Source organism: Gadus macrocephalus, chromosome 16, assembly GCF_031168955.1.
Source record: "Gadus macrocephalus chromosome 16, ASM3116895v1".
Taxonomy (NCBI): domain Eukaryota; kingdom Metazoa; phylum Chordata; class Actinopteri; order Gadiformes; family Gadidae; genus Gadus; species Gadus macrocephalus.
This window is the reverse complement of record NC_082397.1, coordinates 8,432,187-8,451,589: the sequence shown is the minus strand read 5'-3', so window position 1 is coordinate 8,451,589 and position 19,403 is coordinate 8,432,187. Positions and strand designations below refer to the sequence as shown.

Sequence of the window (19,403 nt, the reverse complement as noted above, 5' to 3'; positions counted from 1 at the left end):
GAGTAAACTCGGCTGATACTGGGCTGAATTTCACACACTAACAACATGCCGACAAGCTATTGCGGTCCGGGATTATACACAGCGTTATAACAAGGATTCAGGAGGTTATTTCTAAAGGTTTACAAAGGAAAGTGACAATAATAGAAAGCCTTCATTTTCCTCCAGAGTTACGAGTTGTCTGATATGAGGAAAGTGACGGTTTCTAAAGTGACGGTCCACCCATAAAAAGGGTGGATGTCAATAATTTAATGAAAAATCATGTTGTATGATAAAGTTATACAAAAAATAAAAAAAAGGATTGATTTGTTCAGAAAACTTTCTCACTTGCAGTTACAGCCAGGGGCCGCTGCAGCACCCTAAGCACCCCCACTTCCCACGTCCCTGGGTAACACTGTTGTTTTTTATTGGTCGTCATGAAAAAAAACATAAGGGGTAACACTGTTGTTTTTTATTGGTCGTCATGAAAAAAAACATAAGGGGTAACACTGTTGTTTTTTATTGGTCGTCATGAAAAATACCAAAGGGGTAACACTGTCGATATTTATCAAATAAAACATAGGGGGCAAAACTGTTGTTTTTCTTAGGTCGTCATGAAAAAAAACACAAGGGGTCACACTGTCGTTTTAATCAAATGAAACATGAGGGGTAACACTGTCGTTTTTATCAAATGAAACATAAGGGGTAACACTGTCATTTTTTTTATCGGTTGTCATGAAAAAAACATAAGTGGTAACACTGTTGATATTTATCAATTAAAACATAGGGGGTAACACTGTCGTTTTTATCAAATGAAACATGAGGGGTGACACTGTCATTTTTCTTTGGTCGTCATGAAAAAAACCATAAGGGGTAACACTGTTCTCTTTGTCAAATAAAATATAAGGGGTAACACTGTTGTTTTTTTTCAGTTGTCATGAAAAAACCATAAGGGGTAACACTGTCGTTTTTTATTGGTCGTCATGAAAAAAAACATAAGGGAAATAATAGAAATACACACATACATTTTAATGTCATGTATATCCTCTTTATTGATGATTGATTATTGTGTATTGTCATCGCCTCAGTGGTGCAGTGGAGTGCACTCTGCTAACCCACTGGAGACCACGGCTCAATTTCTGTGGAAAACACAATATCTTTAATTTTAAACGTAATGCTATCATGTCTATTAACCACATATATATGTCACATATATATGTCATATATAACCACAGACTTATTTAAAATACAATTCTCTGTGGGAAGTGGAGGGAGCTGTGAGCTAACCCCCTGGAGACCGGGGTTCAAGTCCGGTTGATATCTTATCTCTATTTCATGCGAATTATAAAGTCAAGTATAACCATTGTGTTGTCTTTATTCGGTGTCTTGATGGTGCATTGATAAATTCGGAGGTTAACTCTCTAAACAGCTCAGGGTTGTATCCCCGCAAAAACGTTGACTGGGGTACCACTGTTGTTTTTTATTGGTCAACATGGAAAAAACATGAGGGGTAACTGTCGTTTTTTATCGGCCGTCATGAAATAAACATAAAGGGTAACACTGTCGATATTTATCAAATAAAACATAGGGGGTAACACTGTTGTTTTTCTTTGGTCGTCATGAAAAAAAACATAAGGGGTAACACTGTCGGTTTTTATGGGTCGTCATGAAAAAAAGACATAAGGGGTAACACTATTGTTTTTTATTGGTCGTCATGAAAAAAAACATGAGGGGTAACACTGTTGTTTTTTATTGGTCGTCATGAAAAAAAACATAAGGGGTAACACTGTTGTTTTTTATTGGTCGTCATGAAAAAAAACATAAGGGAAATAATAGAAATACACACATACATTTTAATGTCATGTATATCCTCTTTATTGATGATTGATTGATGTGTATTGTCAATGCCTCAGTGGTGCAGTGGAGTGCACTCTGCCTAACCCCCTGGTGACCGGGGTTCAAGTCCGGTTGATGACCTCTGTTGGAAGACTCTATTCTCTATTTCATGCGAATTATAAAGTCAAGTATAACCTTTATGATGTCTTTAACCGGTGTCTTGATGGTGCATTGTTAAGTTCGGAGGTTATCACTCTGAACAGCTCATGTTCAGATCCCTGCAAAAACGTCGTCACTGTCGTTATTTATTGGTCAACATGGAAAAAACATGAGGGGTAACTCTGTCGTTTTTTATCGGCCGTCATGAAATAAATATAAGGGGAAAACACTGTCGATATTTATCAAATAAAACATAGGGGCTGACACTGTTGTTTTTCTTCGGTCGTCATGAAAAAAAACACAAGGGGTAACACTGTCGTTTTTATCAAATGAAACATGAGGGGTAACACTGTCGTTTTTATCAAATGAAACATAAGGGGTAACACTGTCGTTTTCCTTTGGTTGTAATGAAAAAAACCATAAGGGGTAACACTGTTGTTTTTTATTGGTCGTCATGAAAGAAAACATAAGGGGTAACACTGTTGTTTTTTATCAGTCGTCATGAAAAATCATAAGGGGTAACACTGTCGTTTTTTATTGGTCATCACGAAAAAAACCATAAGGGAAATAATAGAAATACACACATACATTTTAATGTCATGTATATCCTCTTTATTGATGATTGATTATTGTCTATTGTCATCGCCTCAGTGGTGCAGTGGAGTGCACTCTGCCTAACCCACTGGAGACCGCGGCTCAATTTCTGTGGAAAACACAATATCTTTAATTTTAAACGTAATGCTATCATGTCTGTTGCACTGTCATATATAACCACAGACTGAATTAAACTAAATATATCAGTGGGAAGTGGAGAGAGCTGTGAGCTAACCCCCTGGAGACCGGGGTTCAAGTCCGGTTGATGACCTCTTTTGGAAGACTCCTCTCTCTATTTCATGCGAATTATAAAGTCAAGTATAACCATTGTGTTGACTTTATTCTGTGTTTTGATGGTGCATTGATAAGTTCGGAGGTTAACACTCTAAACAGCTCAGGTTAGGATCCCTGCATAAACGTTGACAGGGGTACCACAGTTGTTTTTTATTGGTCAACATGGAAAAAACATGAGAGGTAACTGTCGTTTTTTATCGGCCTTCTTGAAATAAACATAAGGGGTAACACTGTAGATATTTATCAAATAAAACATAGGGGGTAACACTGTTGTTTTTCTTTGGTCGTCATGAAAAAAAACATAAGGGGTAACACTGTCGTTTTTATTGGTTGTCATGAAAAAAAACATAAGGGGTAAGACTGCTGTTTTTTATTGGTCGTCATGAAAGAAAACATAAGGGGTAACACTATTGTTTTTTATTGGTCGTCATGAAAAAAAACATAAGGGGTAACACTGTTGTTTTTTATTGGTCATCATGAAAAAAAAACATAAGGGGTAATGCCCCGTTTACACCATCCCGCTAATGGCCGCTAATGGCCGATGGACCACCGATGTGGAAGTCGGGGTGATTCGGGTGACATCGGGCTAAAAATGTATGATTGGGTCAATTTATCGGGGTAGCATTTACACATACCCGATGTTATAACGATAACATAACGATGTATGCCAGGGAAGACACCCGAAGTGCGTTTGGCGTCATTTGACGTCATTTCGAATGACGCCAAACACGTCAAATGACGCGTTTGGCGTCATTTGCCGTCATTTCGGGAGAAGGCAAAGGGGAGACTGGTTTAGACTGATATTTATTTATATATTTATTTATATTACAATAGCGATTTTATAATAATAGAACGCCGGTTCTAAATGGGCGAAGTACCCTGTAATTATAAAAGTAGGACATCCATCCATCACCCCCTATTTATACCCAAGTGGCAGATTGAGGGTCTTCCTTAACACAATCTGGTCACTCACAATCGTTATTTGTCTAGGGTTCTCGAGGGTCTTTCGTGTGTTGAGGTTGCCGATATAAAGACGATAAAACATGATAAAGCGCGGAAGATTAACGAATATAGCTGATGTGCCCAGGAAAATTCCCGAACGATTTGCAATGTCTTACGTTATACTCCCGTTCTATTCCCGATTATAGCCGATTAGCCCATAGCAACACCTGGTAACCGATTCTACCCCGATAGACCCAAAATTAACAAACATGTTCGTTCTTTGCCGATGTTGCCCGTTGTTGCCCGATCATTGAGCATTTCTTCCCGTTTCTTCCCGTTGTCTAACGATGTTCCCGGGAAGAGTAACGGTGTTTACCGATGCAACCACGCTATTTGCCGATGTTATAACGATAGCTGCTGATTTAGCCATCGGGGCCCACTATCGGGTAGGTGTAAACAGGGCATAACACTGTTGTTTTTTATTGGTCGTCATGAAAAAAAACATAAGGGGTAACATTATTGTTTTTTATTGGTCGTCATGAAAAACAACATAAGGGGTAACACTGTTGTTTTTTATTGGTCATCATGAAAAAAAACATAAGGGGTAACACTTTGGTTTTTTATTGGTCGTCATGAAAAAAAACAAAGGGTAACACTGTTGTCTTTGTCAAATATTTTATAAGGGGTAACACTGTCGTTTTTTATTGGTCGTCATGAAAAAAAACATAAGGGAAATAATAGAAATACACACATACATTTTAATGTCATGTATATCCTCTTTGTTGACGATTGAATATTGTGTAATGTGTATTGTCATCGCCTCAGTGGTGCAGTGGGGTTTACTCTGCCTAACCCCCTGGCGACCAGGGTTCAAGTCTGGTTGATGTTATCTGTTGGAAGACTCATATCTCTATTTCATGTGAATTTTAAAGTCAAGAATAACCTTTGTGATGACGTTATCCGTTTTCTTGATGGTGCATTGTTAAGTTCAGAGGTTAACACTCTAAACAGCTCATGTTCGGATCCCCGCAAAAAAAATGAAATAAATAAAAGGGGTAACACTGTTGATATTTATCAAATAAGACATAGGGGGTGACATTGTTTTTTTTTCTTGGTCTTCATGAAAAAAAACACAAGGGGTAACACTGTCGATATTTATCAATTAAAACATAGGGGGTAACACTGTCGTTTTTATCAAATGAAACATGAGGGGTGACATTGTTGTTTTTTATTGGTCGTCATGAATAAAAACATAAGGGGTAACACTTGTTTTTTATTAGTCGTCATGGATAAAAAGTAAACATAAGGGGTAACACCAGTGTTTCCGCTAGAAGAAATTGGTGCCGGTCATGTGACCGGGAAGGTTTCATTTTACCGGTCAAATTGGAAAAAAAACGGTTGGATATTGTCCGTGTTTATTGCACTTAAAAAAATTGATAGGCAGGCTATATAAAGAAGAAGAAGTGTGATCATATTTTGATTCGCCATGGTTGTTAAATACCGGTGCTCCGCAAAGCTTGCCGCCGGCTTTCGCTAGCTTGCCGCCGTTTAGTTCATAAACCTACGGTAGTCTATAGGGGAGCGTGTCTATGTTCCCCGAGTCCTATGTTCCCCTCTTTGTATGAGACTGGGGAACATAGGACCCTTTTTTTTTTAAAAGGGTCCTATGTTCCCTGCTTTTCCCAAAAAAGGGTCCTATGTTCCCCGATATGTATGTGACCGGGGAACATAGGACCCTTTTTTTTTAAAAAAGGGTTCTATGTTCCCATTTGGCAGCAACATTTTACACCAGTTTTAGAATGTTCACTACAACAGATGTTGAACACCAACATGCTTAAGTAAAATCAGCATAGTACGATATTCAGCTATCGACAGTTCTGCGTTGTGCGTCATAGCCTACGTCAGCCTACTCAGACAATGTTCTAAATAAATTGAAATGATAATATGATAAATATTATAAAAAGGGTGGATGTCAATAATTTAATGAAAAATCATGTTGTATGATAAAATTATACAAAAAAAATTATTTGTTCAGAAGGCCTTCTAACTTGCAGTTACAGCCAGAGGCCGCCAGGGGAGGGGGGGTGCTGCAGCACCCTAAGCACCCCCACTTCCCGCGTCCCTGAGGTGAGGGAGAAAAGGCGGGAAATTGCAGACAAGAGGAACGGACCGTGAGAAGCAGAAAGAGAAGAATGAGAGGAAATCAACATAATCTCAACTGTTGGAATATATTTCATGAGAAAGAGAGCATGTGAAGGAGTTAAGTAAAACGATTCAAATATTTGAACATGGCTTAATTGCTTACTACCGTATATTTATCAGGGTCTCCCTATGCCAATAGGTTAAGCTTAGCTTAGATATGTCAAACAGCAACACTGATAATTATGTTACAAAGTCTTTTAAAATAGTTTACCAATGTAACATAATGCGAAACGGCATGACAAAATACCCACTTTAAAAAGTAAAAATAACATTCAATGAAAGCTAAGCTAGGATTCTAAGAAAAAAAGCTAGGAAAATAAGCTTTCAACCAACAACATGAAAACCATGTATTTATACAAGCTGTTTATCCAGTTCCAAACTGTTTTGTTTTTTAATCTGCATTTTCATATTTTACAATTTCTTCCAACTTACTTTCCAGCAGCTTTCATGTGAAAGCACATGAAAGCAGGCTGCCTGTCAAAGGGATCAGGAGATTATAGTTTGTGTTTGAAGCCAGTGTTCCAGAAGAAGGAGAGAGCTAGGGATTGATTTGACATAAAAAGCACAGTTGAGTCAGGAACTATTTCACACATTGACAAATACACCCGCGCATGTTTACAGTTGTCACACACAAACACACACATCTCGACCAGGCTAAGTCTGTTTACAGAGTGTTCCACTTTGTTATCTATTAATCCAATGAGCACTGAATTATAACTGAATAAGCTGTGCTGTAGAGCTCTATCCGTCCAATAATGGAGATGATTGTGGTAAAATTCAATCTCCTAAGAAAAGATGTGATTTTACTCAACACGTAGGGATTTTTTTTAGTCACACCTATTCTTTAGTCACAGAGTATTAGGCGTTTTCTTAATTTTTCAAAAATATTTTTTTATTTGATAGTGATCCAGGTACAAGAAAAGAAAGAACATGACTTTATCTTACAGGACATGAGGAATGACACTGTAAAAGTTTATTTTCTCAATCCACGTTTTCTCTTGGACAAGGACATGCAAGTGAATACAGTAAAGTTGTTCTCTTTACAGAAAGAAAAGAGCAGTATGTAGAAATGGCATAGGAGCAGGGAGCCATCACCTCGTCCCTGCACTGTACAGAAAGACGTCACCCAACAACTTTACTTTTTATCTTATTTTTTTAATCCACTTTTATAGCAAAAAGGCGACACACAGATAGGCTACAAAGAACCAACAATATTGAGAACAAAGGAACAACAGAGAGAGAGAGAGAGAGAGAGAGAGAGAGAGAGAGAGAGAGAGAGAGAGAGAGAGAGAGAGAGAGAGAGAGAGAGAGAGAGAGAGAAAAAGAGAGAGCGGAAAGGCCAAAGTACTTTTCCATCCTTGCCAAAATAAAAGTTTCATTTTTTTTCTGTTGTCTCGACAAGCAAAAATGGTGAGCGTTTATTTGATTTTTTTGCTCCTTGTGTTCCGGGAAGGATTTTTAGTCGGTTAAGTTTTGACATGAGAGAAGCAGCGTGGTAAACATGCATGACAAAGAGTGACTCGGAACCTTCTGGAAAACCATGGAATCTTTCTGTCGCCAAGCCGACCACCGTTCAGGACCCCCAACTCTTTACTCACATAACACTCTTTACAAGGAACAAAAAAAAAGAAGACATTTTATAGTCCACAAATCTTTATGCATATTTCACAATATACCTTTATTATCATTTTTAATAAATACGAAAACAACAACACTGTGATTCCAAAAGAAAAGGAAAAAAAAAGAGAACATGAGTATTAAAGAGACACGAAAAACGCCTTTGACGCTGGAAATATCAATATTAATTTGGTATGTTCTGTCACTGACATCTTGTTTTTTAAGTTGGATGGTCCAGCACGTTATAGTGGGAATAATAAAAAATAAAAAAATTAATTCAAAATTCAAAATGGTGGACAACAGTATAGGACGCGACAGTTGGGGATTGTTTTCAGCGATGGAACTGAAACGGCGTGACCAAGTTAGGAGAAGCATATGGATATATACACAGATATTTATATATATATATGTATATACATACACACACACACACACACACACATACAAACATCACCAAAATGCAAAATAACCTGAGATACTCTTTGCACCTCATGTCCAGAACTCTGGCTGGTGACGGGATGAGACGGGGATGAAGCCAACAGTACAACAGCGACATTGACAACCTTCGTCCTTCCAACCGTCAAAAACACTTCAAGACAAAAGAAGACATTTTCCTCATCCAAAAATGTTACTTTAAGCAGCGATTTTGTGTGTTTGAGTCCATAAAAGGCATTTTTTTAACAAATTAAACGCAAAACCAAAAAAAAAAAAAAAAACACAATAGGGACACCGTTTTTAGAACATTGCGGACAAGAGGGTGAGATCCATCGTACGTGGCAATGGGAGGGGGGGGCAGAGAGGTGTTTTACAGTGGGAGGGGGGGGGAGAAGGGGTGAGACAGGAAGTAGAGGGCTCCTGTCTGTGGCTTTAGAGGACGAGGCAGTGAGACCTGCTGGCTCCACCACAAGGCTTATCTCCATAACAACCGCTCCTGTCTGCTTCAGAAGCTTTCGGCGTCTCTGCAGAAAGCTACGCTATCCCGCCTCGTTCGCTTTGCCCTTCGCTCTTCTCCAGTTCGGAGGGTCGGCCGACGCTGAATAGATGGCCAACCGCTATGTGCTAATAGTCGAATTGAGGTACCGCACCACAGTCTTCTGATTTAATCGAATAATGATAAAATACCAGCACGTTCACCCGACCAGGCTGGTGGTATGTATGCCGAATGTTTTTCTCGAAGTAAGGGAATTAAGAAAAATAACTGCAAACCAAAACAAATTAAGTGCTCCAAAATAGCAAACAATGTTGAACATTGAGAGAAAGAAATAACACAAAATGAAAACCACAAAAAACAGGACCAATGTAAACCAATAAATTATCTCCTTCGGAACTTCTTCCAGAATTATCTCTAAGGTACCCTTACATACAACAACCAAAACAAAACAAATGGCAGACATCTTGAGGCCAACTGCAGTTGTGTCGTGGACAGATAAGTTGTGTCGTGGACAGTATTTTGTAATCTCATATTTCTCCTCTCAGTCTCCCATAGTTTCAGCTGCTCCTTAGGTTAGGATAGGTATAGGTTAGGAGCCAAGCAACAATCGTATAGTAAAGTAACCAGGGTGAAACATCCACATGAGAGGGAAAAGAATACAATTAAATAAAACATGGTTAGAAAAAAAAGACAATAATCACAATAACCCCCCATCCCAAATCTGCGTTAATGACAAGACAATGACTGAAGAAAAAACATTAGAAGACTGCTTGTATACCTCCGATTTTAACCCTTCTCTCGGTTTGCAGGAATTACATAATCAACGAGAATCACAAGATCACCCCAATACAGTGAACCTCCGTGTGCATTTAATTCCAGCCTATCAAAAACAAAGAAACAATAAATCAGCAACGAACCTCATCTTTAAGGATCTCTACCTTATAGTAAGCCCACACCTACTGAATACAAGCCAACCGGCCCAAACTCTGGGCATGAGCTTTCCATCTGTTGCTGTCCATGAGCAATGCCCGGGCCGTTAATATATCTCTGTACATTAGTATATATTCTCATCTCTCTTTACTTTACAGTACAGAACACTCCTCTTCACATATCATCTCCGGTTCTTCATGTCAGCAGGAGTTTTATGTTTTTTGTGCTTATCACCAAGAATTGCAGTGCAAAAACAATAATTAATTAATTATAACAATAGTAATGGTCATTAATCAAATGATACCTATTAACAAACAATGGATTATTATAAAACAATTATTTTTTATGGCACAATCGCCACGCAATTCACATATAATACAAATAACCAGATAAAACCCAACTGCACCTGTAAATAGAAAATAAAAAACTCAAACTGAAATAGGCTTGCATAGCAATGCAACGACAATTAAAAGGACGTATTTACAGGAAACATAATTCAGTTATTTTCCACTGAGGGCAGTTCCTTTAACAAATTAACCGTTTCTCGTATAGAGGTTGTGTTTTACTTTTTTTCTCCTTTTGTTTGTTGTTTTTTTAACAAAAAAGAAAATTACAATAACGTTAGAAGGTGGAAAATATTTTCTCGAAGCACAGAAACAGTGAGATGCACAGTATGTCTGCGTCTGTACATCGCATTTACAGTTCTGCGACCTGGCGCCCTGCCCTCTGCCTCAGTCCGTCTCCGTGAGAGGATACAGGAGCGGTCAAAGTTCATGGTACCTTCTAACGAGGTGTCTCTTTCTCTCTCTCCCTCTGATGACAACATCCGCCTGGCTGGTCACTCTGGAAGGGGAGAGCGGGAGGGAATAGACATTCAGCACACGGCAAAAGACCAACCCAAAAGGACCAAAATACAAACACAACGTTTGGTTCCAAACATTGCAACAATAACACTGCCTGAAATAAATACCGATAGAAGGTGTATCTGTATTTATTTCTGTCTATTTGTACAGACTTACAGACTATTTGCACATACATACAGCGAGAGTCAGAGAGACCAACATATACAGACAGAACGATAGACAAGACAATATATACATACTTGATAGATAGACATACTAGATAGATAGATAGATACAGACAGACTATATATACATATATATAGATAGATGGATAGATACTATATATATATATATATATATATATATATATAGATAAATGGCTAGATGACCGTACTATATAGAAAGATAGACAGAAAGACAGATATATAGACAGACAGCCAGACAGACAGACAGACAGCCAGACAGCCAGACAGACAGACAGACAGACAGACAGACAGACAGACAGGCAGACAGACAGACAGACAGACAGGCAGACAGACAGACAGACAGACAGACAGACAGACAGACAGACATTCAGTCAGTAAAGGAGCACCACTCACATAACTCCCCACAGTACTGGCCCTGTCCGTTGGCCCCCAGGAACTCTGCGTGCTCCGTGGCCGTCCACTGCTGTGGCTGCCTGGGGCCCTCCCCCTTCCGCGGCCCCGTGGAGCCCTTGGACGAGGCCGTGCCCGACGACGAACTGTGACCCCCCGGGGAAGGGAAGCACGGCTTACTGTAGGGCAGGCACCCCTCCTCTGGAAAAACACACGCACACGTTGTGATTAGGTTTTGACGACAACTGAACCATGTTAAGCAGGAGGGGGGCAGCTAACGGTGTTTGACTCCCGGTTGAAAGGACCTGGGTTCAATCCCAATGCCCAGCTATGGCGGATAACAAACCGGTAAGGGTGTCTGATTCGCAGCCAAAAGCCTCTGTGCTTGAACCCCAATGGGCGAACCAAAGCCATAACGAGGAAGGAGTCTTTTAACGGCATGTGTCTGAAACCTCATTGATTCGATGTGAACACGCTCTGCACGTTGACCCCACGGCGTTAACCCGTAGAACGGGGCGCCGTGTGTCCTTCCTCTGCGCCTCCTAGCTGCTGCTCAGACGACGGCGGTCGGTGTGTCGCGGTGAAGGCCGGCGACCAGACGACCCTCCATTGTCCCTCTGTCCTACCCGACATCTGCATCGCGGCGCTGCCAACAACTACAGCCACTGCCAGGGCACCACCGAGAGGACCCCGCCGCCTCACACATGGGACCCCCCCCCCCACCAGCCGGGACGGGGGGACGGGACGGGGGAGGAGAGGGACAACAGAGGGTAGTAGTATGGGTTCTGGGAGGGGGGGGTTCTGACCCCCAGCAGTGTGTCCTCATCACAGCGCCCCCATGTGGTCCAGGCTAATGACGGCAACGGAGACCCTCCTGCCTGGCAGGGGGAGGGGGGGCTCGGCAGGCTACCAGGCTTGATGGAGGTGTTTGGGTGGGGGGGGGGGGGACCACATAGGGAGTTGACTGGTTGTTGTGTTTCTGCTGATGATGCACCTGCCCGGGCTGTCTGTCTGTCTCAGGTGGCGTCTGTCTGTCTCATGTGTTGGTATAACACATGGGCCCACTCACACACTCGTTCTAAGATATGCACACGCGCGCACACACACACACACACACACAAACTCACATTTAGACACAAGAACACATGCACAAACACGCAGACATGTGCGGCACACGCGCACACACGCGTGCTTTCAAACACACACACACACACACACACACACACAAAAAGATGCATGTATTCAGCTGTGCATGTATTTCATGTACTCTGCTTGCATGCACTCTCCCAGTGTCTCCAAGGGGCTGGCTTTCTAAGTGGCACACACACACACACACACACACACACACACACACACACACACACACACACACACACACACACAGTGCCCACAGATGGACCGCATGGTTTGCATTTGGATTTCAGAGTGGCTGTTTGTGTGAGAAAGAAAGAAAGGAAGAAAGAAAGGGAAATCTTAGGCGATTAAGAGTGTGTATCTCCGACGCCCAGGCCTCCTGTTTCCCTTGGAGCAGGGCGGGCTCTGATTGGCTGTAGGGAGGTGGGGGTTGGTGGGGGCAGGGTTTATTGGAAGCCCTAGCGAGTGGCAGACAGTGCAATCTGTTCACGGGAGCAGAGTCTGGGCTCAGCATGGCCGCTATCTCCCCTCACTAGAGAGATGAGTGAGACGTCCTAAACACACACTTGGAGCCGGCGGAGGCAACGCGGCTGTCGAGTTGTTGACAGCCCGTCCGTATCGACACCGCACACGGTCTGGTTCTATAGAATACAGACATTTGGACTTGAACGGGAGGAAGGGATCGGTCTAATAAGGAAAAGTAAAAATGAAGACTGGTTTTATTTTTCTGTTTTGAAGCTATTAGCAGAAGTTAGCACATTTGTGCCGGCCACATGAACAGCTTTTAGCACTTCAGCCAGTGTGAGAACTTGGCCGGGGAACGGCTCCAAGCTGGCAACATTTGAGCTTCTTTGCCTTAGCTTCGGAAAAAAGGAAAAAAAAGGTTGTTGTGAAATATTACGCCTTTTTCCAAGGACTGGCTTTTCTCAGACAAAGATCGAATAACAAGACTTTCTACGGCCTTGTTCTAGTCCGAGAGTCCTCCTCTTCCTCGTCTCCCGCTACTCAAGGTTTCAATGTTTCTCAAGGTTTGAGGAACCTCGAGGAGGAACAAAGAACGGGTTGATCCAGACACTTCCCCTCTGATGAAGAGGCTCCCTGCGATGAAGCAGCCGACCAACAGCTCTGCCTCCACCCTGCACCAGGTCTCCACCGCCCTCCTCCATACCTGTTTTCAGGCCCCTGCGCCCGTCCTCCGCCCGCTCCATGGAGCCTCCCAGCCGGTCGCTGGGCTGGCGGTGGTGGAGGTGGTGGTGGTCCAGGGTGGAGCGGGCCTTCGGCTCCTCCTGCCCGGCCAGAGGGCCCGACATGGGCTGGCGCTCCAGGGACGAGGCCTTCCTCTCGCTGGGGGCGCCCACGGTGCCCACGCTACGGGCCCCTTGGATCCGCCCGGGCCCCTGGGGGATGCAGGGAGGGGGCTCCGGCGGAGGAGGTAGGTCTAAGGAGGGGGGAGAGAAGGACGGCAGATGGTAAGCTGGCGAAGACGTCACACACAGGTACGAGTCTCTCGGTGTCAGCCGAACCCCCCGAGTGGAGGGCCTTTGTTTGAGGCTTCGGTTGCCGTGCGCTCTCGTAGTTATCTTTCAGGGTCAGAATGGGCCTACCGGCCGAGGGAGTACGCACACAGGGAATGTACACACTAGGAGTTTAGCACACAGGGAATTCACACACTGGGAATTCAGCACACAAGGAATCTGTCTTGGTGCACGGCTGCACAGACAATTCACCTTGTGGCAGTTCTACTACAAACACTCTACGTCCACAGTTACATTCGTACTGCACAGCTTGCGTACCATAATACAACAGCGCCAATGAAATCCAACATAAACCCTACATTCAAAAAGTCTGCATTGTGAACCTTTCTCAACGCTGTGACAGAGTTGGAATACAACAAGCAGCTGTTGTTGTTGGTATTCGATCACGGGGGTCCCGGGGGGGGGGGGGGGGGGCTCACCGTCTGCAGCGGGGTCCCTCCGGTGGGGCACCGTGCCCTGGGCGCGGGGCTTCCGGGTGGGGCGTGCGGCCCTCTGGTGCCCCAGGCTGTGTGTTCCCACCGTGCTGCCGTCTGTCGAGAAGGGGCTGCTGGGCCGCGGCCGGTGAGACGGTAAGCCTTTACCTTCAGGGAGAGAGAGGGAGGGGGAGAGAGAGAGAGAGAGAGAGAGAGAGAGAGAGAGAGAGAGAGAGAGAGAGAGGGAGAGGGAGAGGGAGAGGGAGAGAGAGGGAGAGGGAGAGGGAGAGAGAGGGAGAGGGAGAGGGACAGAGAGACAGAGAGAGAGAGACAGAGACAGAGACAGAGGGAGAGAGAGAGAGAGGGAGAGGGAGGGAGAGAGAGAGAGAGGGAGAGAGAGAGAGACAGAGAGAGAGAGAGAGAGAGAGAGAGAGAGAGAGAGAGAGAGAGAGAGAGAGAGAGAGAGAGACAGAGACAGAGACAGAGACAGAGACAGAGACAGAGACGGGGAGAGAGAGAGAGAGAGAGAGAGAGAGAGAGAGAGAGAGAGAGAGAGAGAGAGAGAGAGAGAAATAGGAGAGAGGGGAGAGACACACACACACACACACACACACGTAAGATGCCTGGCTTGGGTTTATAGATATGATGACGACGTGTCAGATAAAGTGGAGCAAAAGCGAAAGAGCATATAGACCGAAAAAGGACAGTTCAATTCATAAGTAAACCCACAAAACACCATTCAGGAAAAATTAAGGCAAAGGTAGGCAGGTAAATTAAGGCATCAAAAGCTGCACATTGTAAAAAGCCTGAGAGACAGATCCTAGGTTGAGTCTTGTCTTAGCCAAAGCACTGCTCCTTTAACACCACAGAAAGCCAGAGATTGCAGAGCAGTTGAGAGATGCAGCGGAGAGCTGAGAACCAGGAGGAAGGGAGCGAAGCCCAAGAACCCTCAGACAAGAACCTCCAGTCCGTCCCCTCGGACTGGACGCAACCCGGAGCATGGGCATGCAGCGAGCGAGAACACAACCGCCCTGCTGAGCAGAAGAAGTGCCATCAGCCATGGAGACCAGAAGAAGTAGAAGAAGAGAGCGACAGAGAAGGAGCGATCAGAGCAGAGCGGCAGAGGTCTTCATCCACCATGGAAGCAGAAGCTCTACCACGGTGAGGGTTGGGGTTTGCACTGCGCTCAGGGTGAGAGAAGGGGGCCCACAGCCAAAAGGCAAGCAGGAGAAGAGGTGGAGGAGTGAGTAGCCATCAGAGGAGCAGAGAGCGAGGTCTTCATCCTCCATGGGGGAGAGGGTTCTAGGTTTTAGGCCTCGCACCTCGCTTGCTCAGGCTGGTGCCCTCCAGCTGGTAGCCGGCCTTGTCGGCGGCTGCCACCAGGGCCTGGGCGAAGCTGCACTGGGTGAAGATGGAGCCGTCCGAGGAGCTGCCGTAGCTGGACCTGTGGCTGGAGAAGTTACGCTCGTCCTCCGACGCAGAGCCCCAGCCGTTCACCATGGACCCTGGGGAACAGCCACAGCCGTCAGGGCCCGGCTGGGTGGGAGGGTGTGTGTGCGTGTGTGTGTGTCCAGGTCTTCGGTGGGTATGTGTGCACGGATATTATGCACCATTGTGTTTGGTTGAGAGTTTGGTCGTGTGTGTTTGCATGTGTGTGTATTTGTGTGTTTGAGTGTGTGTGTGTTTGTGTGTGTGTGTGTCCAGGTGTTAGGTAGGTAAGAGAGTTTGGTTGAGTGTATGTTTGCATGTGTGCAATTCTGTTTTATTGAGTGTGTGGTGTGTGTGTTTGTGTGTGTGTGTGTGCACGGATATTATGTACCATTGTGTTAAGAGAGTTTGGTTGAGTGTGTGTTGGCATATGTGTGTTTTTGTGTGATCGAGTGTGTGTGTGTGTGTGTGTGTGTGTGTGTGTGTGTGTGTGTGTGTGTGTGTGTGTGTGTGTGCAGGTGTGCAACTAGATGTACGTGTGTGAGGGTATTATGCACCTATTAGGTCAAACGTTATTCGGAACCATGTCATGTTCAAAGCTGCCGGATCGAATGAGACACAAAGAGGACAAATTCAAAGAATGAGGTCTGAAGAAGATATGCTGGTGCTGAACATCTGCTCTGCAGCTCTCTGCATTGTGTCTTGTGTCTTGTAATCCTTTAATGGTGAGAATGATTAAGTCAAAGGGGCCCAGACATTAATGGTTTTCTCCTCATGTCCCTCCAGGGCTCAGCTCTTCCTTCAGGTTTAGACCCAATTTTTTTCACAAAGTTTTCTGCTCTGTTCTGGCATGCCCTCTTTCATCTGCTGCACACGTGCACTTCATACATGCATGCAGGTGTATGTGTGCAGTGCACACAGGCGCACACGCCCCAATGCACACACGCACGCAGGCACACACACACACACACACACGCACACGCACACACACACGCACACACACACACAGAGCCTGCAGAGTTCGCTGCTCTTTTGATGAGGAAGAATGAACACACCTGTGCGGCGTGAGCTAGCTACCGAGTAGCCTCGGGTGACTCAGACAAAGCAGCTAGCTAACACTGAGCACTGGATCAAACACCAGGTGGTACACCCACACACACCCAACCGTGCCCCTCTCTCGTCCCCTGCCACGGACCGAACCCAAGAACACCCGCTCTAAGCAGGAGACGGCGAATAAGACGGGGGGGGGGGGGGGGGGGGGGGGGGATATTCATTAGAATGCAAGACCCAGCGTGGGCTCGCGAGGATGGGGGCGCAACAGAAATACCCCCGCGTTCAGCTGGGGATTTTAAGGCGCAGTCGAAATACTGAATTGTTTGGGTCTAATTTTCACAGCGATTCTGAAGAATAACAGGGTACGGGATCGGCTAAACACAGTTATTGAAAGGAGAAGTGGAATCAAGACATTGCTCTGCCTGTTTTTCATTTAGCGTATTTGTCTGGTTTTGTCGTTCTACTCAGGATTCCTGTGATTGCTTTCCAGACCCGTGGCAGCAGATATTCCTTCTGGTGCCGTACGTTTATGTACAGCATGCTTTCATCGGGAAGACTGTATGCGCTTGGTAGCAGTTCCCATTCCAAAAGCCCAAACAAGCGGTTTAAATACATCAATGTATCCGCATGCCAATAAAAATACGTTAACACATTGGCAGGCGACGCCGAACACGGACGACTTATGCGGCAGATTTCTGAAGGAATGGCTTGGCTGACTATGTCAAAGAGTGACTTTGTTTTTCTATGCTTAAAAGGGATGTGCGCGATAAAGACTCTCATGAATATTAAACACACACACACAAAAATATACCACACATAAGGAACAACGGAAATGTATCAAGGTATGTAGAAGTATGGGGGATAATAGCTTAACGATAACATAGCGCAGGGTCACACGAATGGCAGGCCAAACCCTTGGGCGAGACTAAAAAAGGGGATGAAAGAGATATTCAACTTCAATAAATTCAAATGAAACCAAATTGCATGTGAAATGAAAGAGTGTGGTCTTTTCGGCTACTCCTTCTGATGCAAATCGAAAAACGACTAGTTCTGAAGAACAGCTCAAAATATCAGTCTATAATCTCGGGCGATCAAGGTGAATCCAAAATGACAACTCCCCATCTGCAAGCCCTTACTGCCGCTCGACACAACAACGCGGTGACTCAACGTTTTGCGAAAGAACGCCCAAAGAGGGTTCGGTTCAGCTTCCAAACAGTTAGCCTTTTGATAACTCCTCAACTCTCTCTATTGAATCCGAATCCCCCCTGGATTATTGGATATTATACTGACTGAGCAGGGAATACTCCGTTGCCATGGCGCTAACCAAAAGCCTCCTCTTCACAGTAACCACCTTCAGCCCTGGTGAACTTCAGCCAAGCTGTGCTACTTTGAAACTCTTCGTCTCTCACAAGAGTCTTTCCCCTGGGGGACACCAGTGGAGACAGTAGAGACAGCGGCGCCCCCGGGTCCAATCCGCCCACAAAGAACGGAGTAGATAATGAGGTAAAGGCGGCGCCAGCCAAAGCAGCCAGGAGGTTTCCAGCTCCTCCGGTTCAGCCGGGGACCACGGCCTCAGTACAGCACATCACAGGACCACTGTTTGAGCTGCGCCGACCGCCATTTTCTAATCGCTAAGACCGCCCGGAAACTTTTTTTCACTTCCAATTCTCAGGAATCCAAATTCCAGCGAACTGAGCGCACAAAATCATGACCGTGAGCTTATTTGAACGGGTATCTCGCCGTGTTTCCTTTATAGCATCAAAGTAAGCGTTGTGCCTGTGCAGCGTGGCCGTTTTATCCCCGAGTCTTGATCCTGAGCAACGGGCCAAGCCATGTCGTCTGAAGGAAGAACTCGCTCGCCCACACCTCGCCTCGCCCCACGCACTACTAGAGCGAGGCCAATAAACGGGAGATGGCTGCCGTAAAAAAAAAAACCCCACACGCCGGGTCCCTCCTGCCGTTAAAACGTGATTTACGCCGCGCGGAGCGCACTCATCTGCATGTCATTAAGCGGGGGAATCATTCTCCCTGACGAGTGGGCGTCTCTCCACCGGCCCGCCGCCGAGAGACGTGACCCCCACTCCCCACAAAGCCTGGCTACGTTTTTATGGCCGGGTAATAGCCCTGAACAGCCTTTTGCTCTTAGCTAACTGTGGACATAACAGTCGGCTCTGACGGGAACATCTAGGCTGCGGGCTATACCGACACTCTCCCCCCCCTGGCATCTCCAGAAGACTAAAGCGTGGCGAATACCTCGGGTCTCTCTAGGACTTTGTGGCGGAGGCAAGACGCGGTGCGTCTCTGAAAACCCAGCGGATCAGGAGGATTCAGACGTGTCTGCTGGGGAGCGTCTTTAATCATCTCCCAGCGTGGAGTGAGCCGTCGGGGGCCTCCCAGCACACGACGGGCTGGCTGACGAATGGCCCCCAGAGGCACCGATCGCTCGCCGGGGGGAAATGTGTGATTTACCGGCCCTCGGTGAAACATTAACAAAACAGACCTATTTCCATGTTATTAAAACAATGACAAATTTATCAAGTGGCGCTTGGCAGGGGATTACACTACATGCCCCTACGCCCACCTCCTCCCCCTTCTCCTCTTCCTCCTTCTCCTCCTCCTCCTAACCTCCGCCCCTTTCTCCTCATCCTCTCGGCGAACAGTGGCAAAATGGCGGCCGCCATAAATCTCCCAACACTTCTCCCAACTCCTCCAATTCCTCCTCTTCCCCCCTCGCCCCTAACCCCGGTGCTGAGGGGCCGCGTCTTGCTCTGTCGAGCGATGGCCAGCGAGGGGCGGAGTCAGATAGGGAGACGTAGCGCTGTGTTCAGAGTAATACAGTGCAGGAGCGATGGGGCAGATTACTGCCCCCTGGTCGCTGCTTTATATATTCCTCCAAATATAGCAGCCAGAGCCGAGGGTGT

The 19,403-nt window shown here is 45.4% G+C and overlaps 1 protein-coding gene across 1 annotated transcript in view; it reads right to left on the bottom strand.

The window, feature by feature from the left end:
- Positions 1-6,868: 6,868 nt before the first annotated feature.
- Positions 6,869-19,403, bottom strand: part of robo2 (roundabout, axon guidance receptor, homolog 2 (Drosophila)) — a 255,867-nt gene continuing 243,332 nt past the window's right edge. The window contains 5 exon segments of the mRNA XM_060075994.1: positions 6,869-10,324; positions 10,923-11,120; positions 13,222-13,491; positions 14,008-14,169; positions 15,324-15,506. Of these exon segments, the coding sequence (XP_059931977.1) occupies positions 10,323-10,324; positions 10,923-11,120; positions 13,222-13,491; positions 14,008-14,169; positions 15,324-15,506 (815 nt within the window). The 3' untranslated portion in view covers positions 6,869-10,322.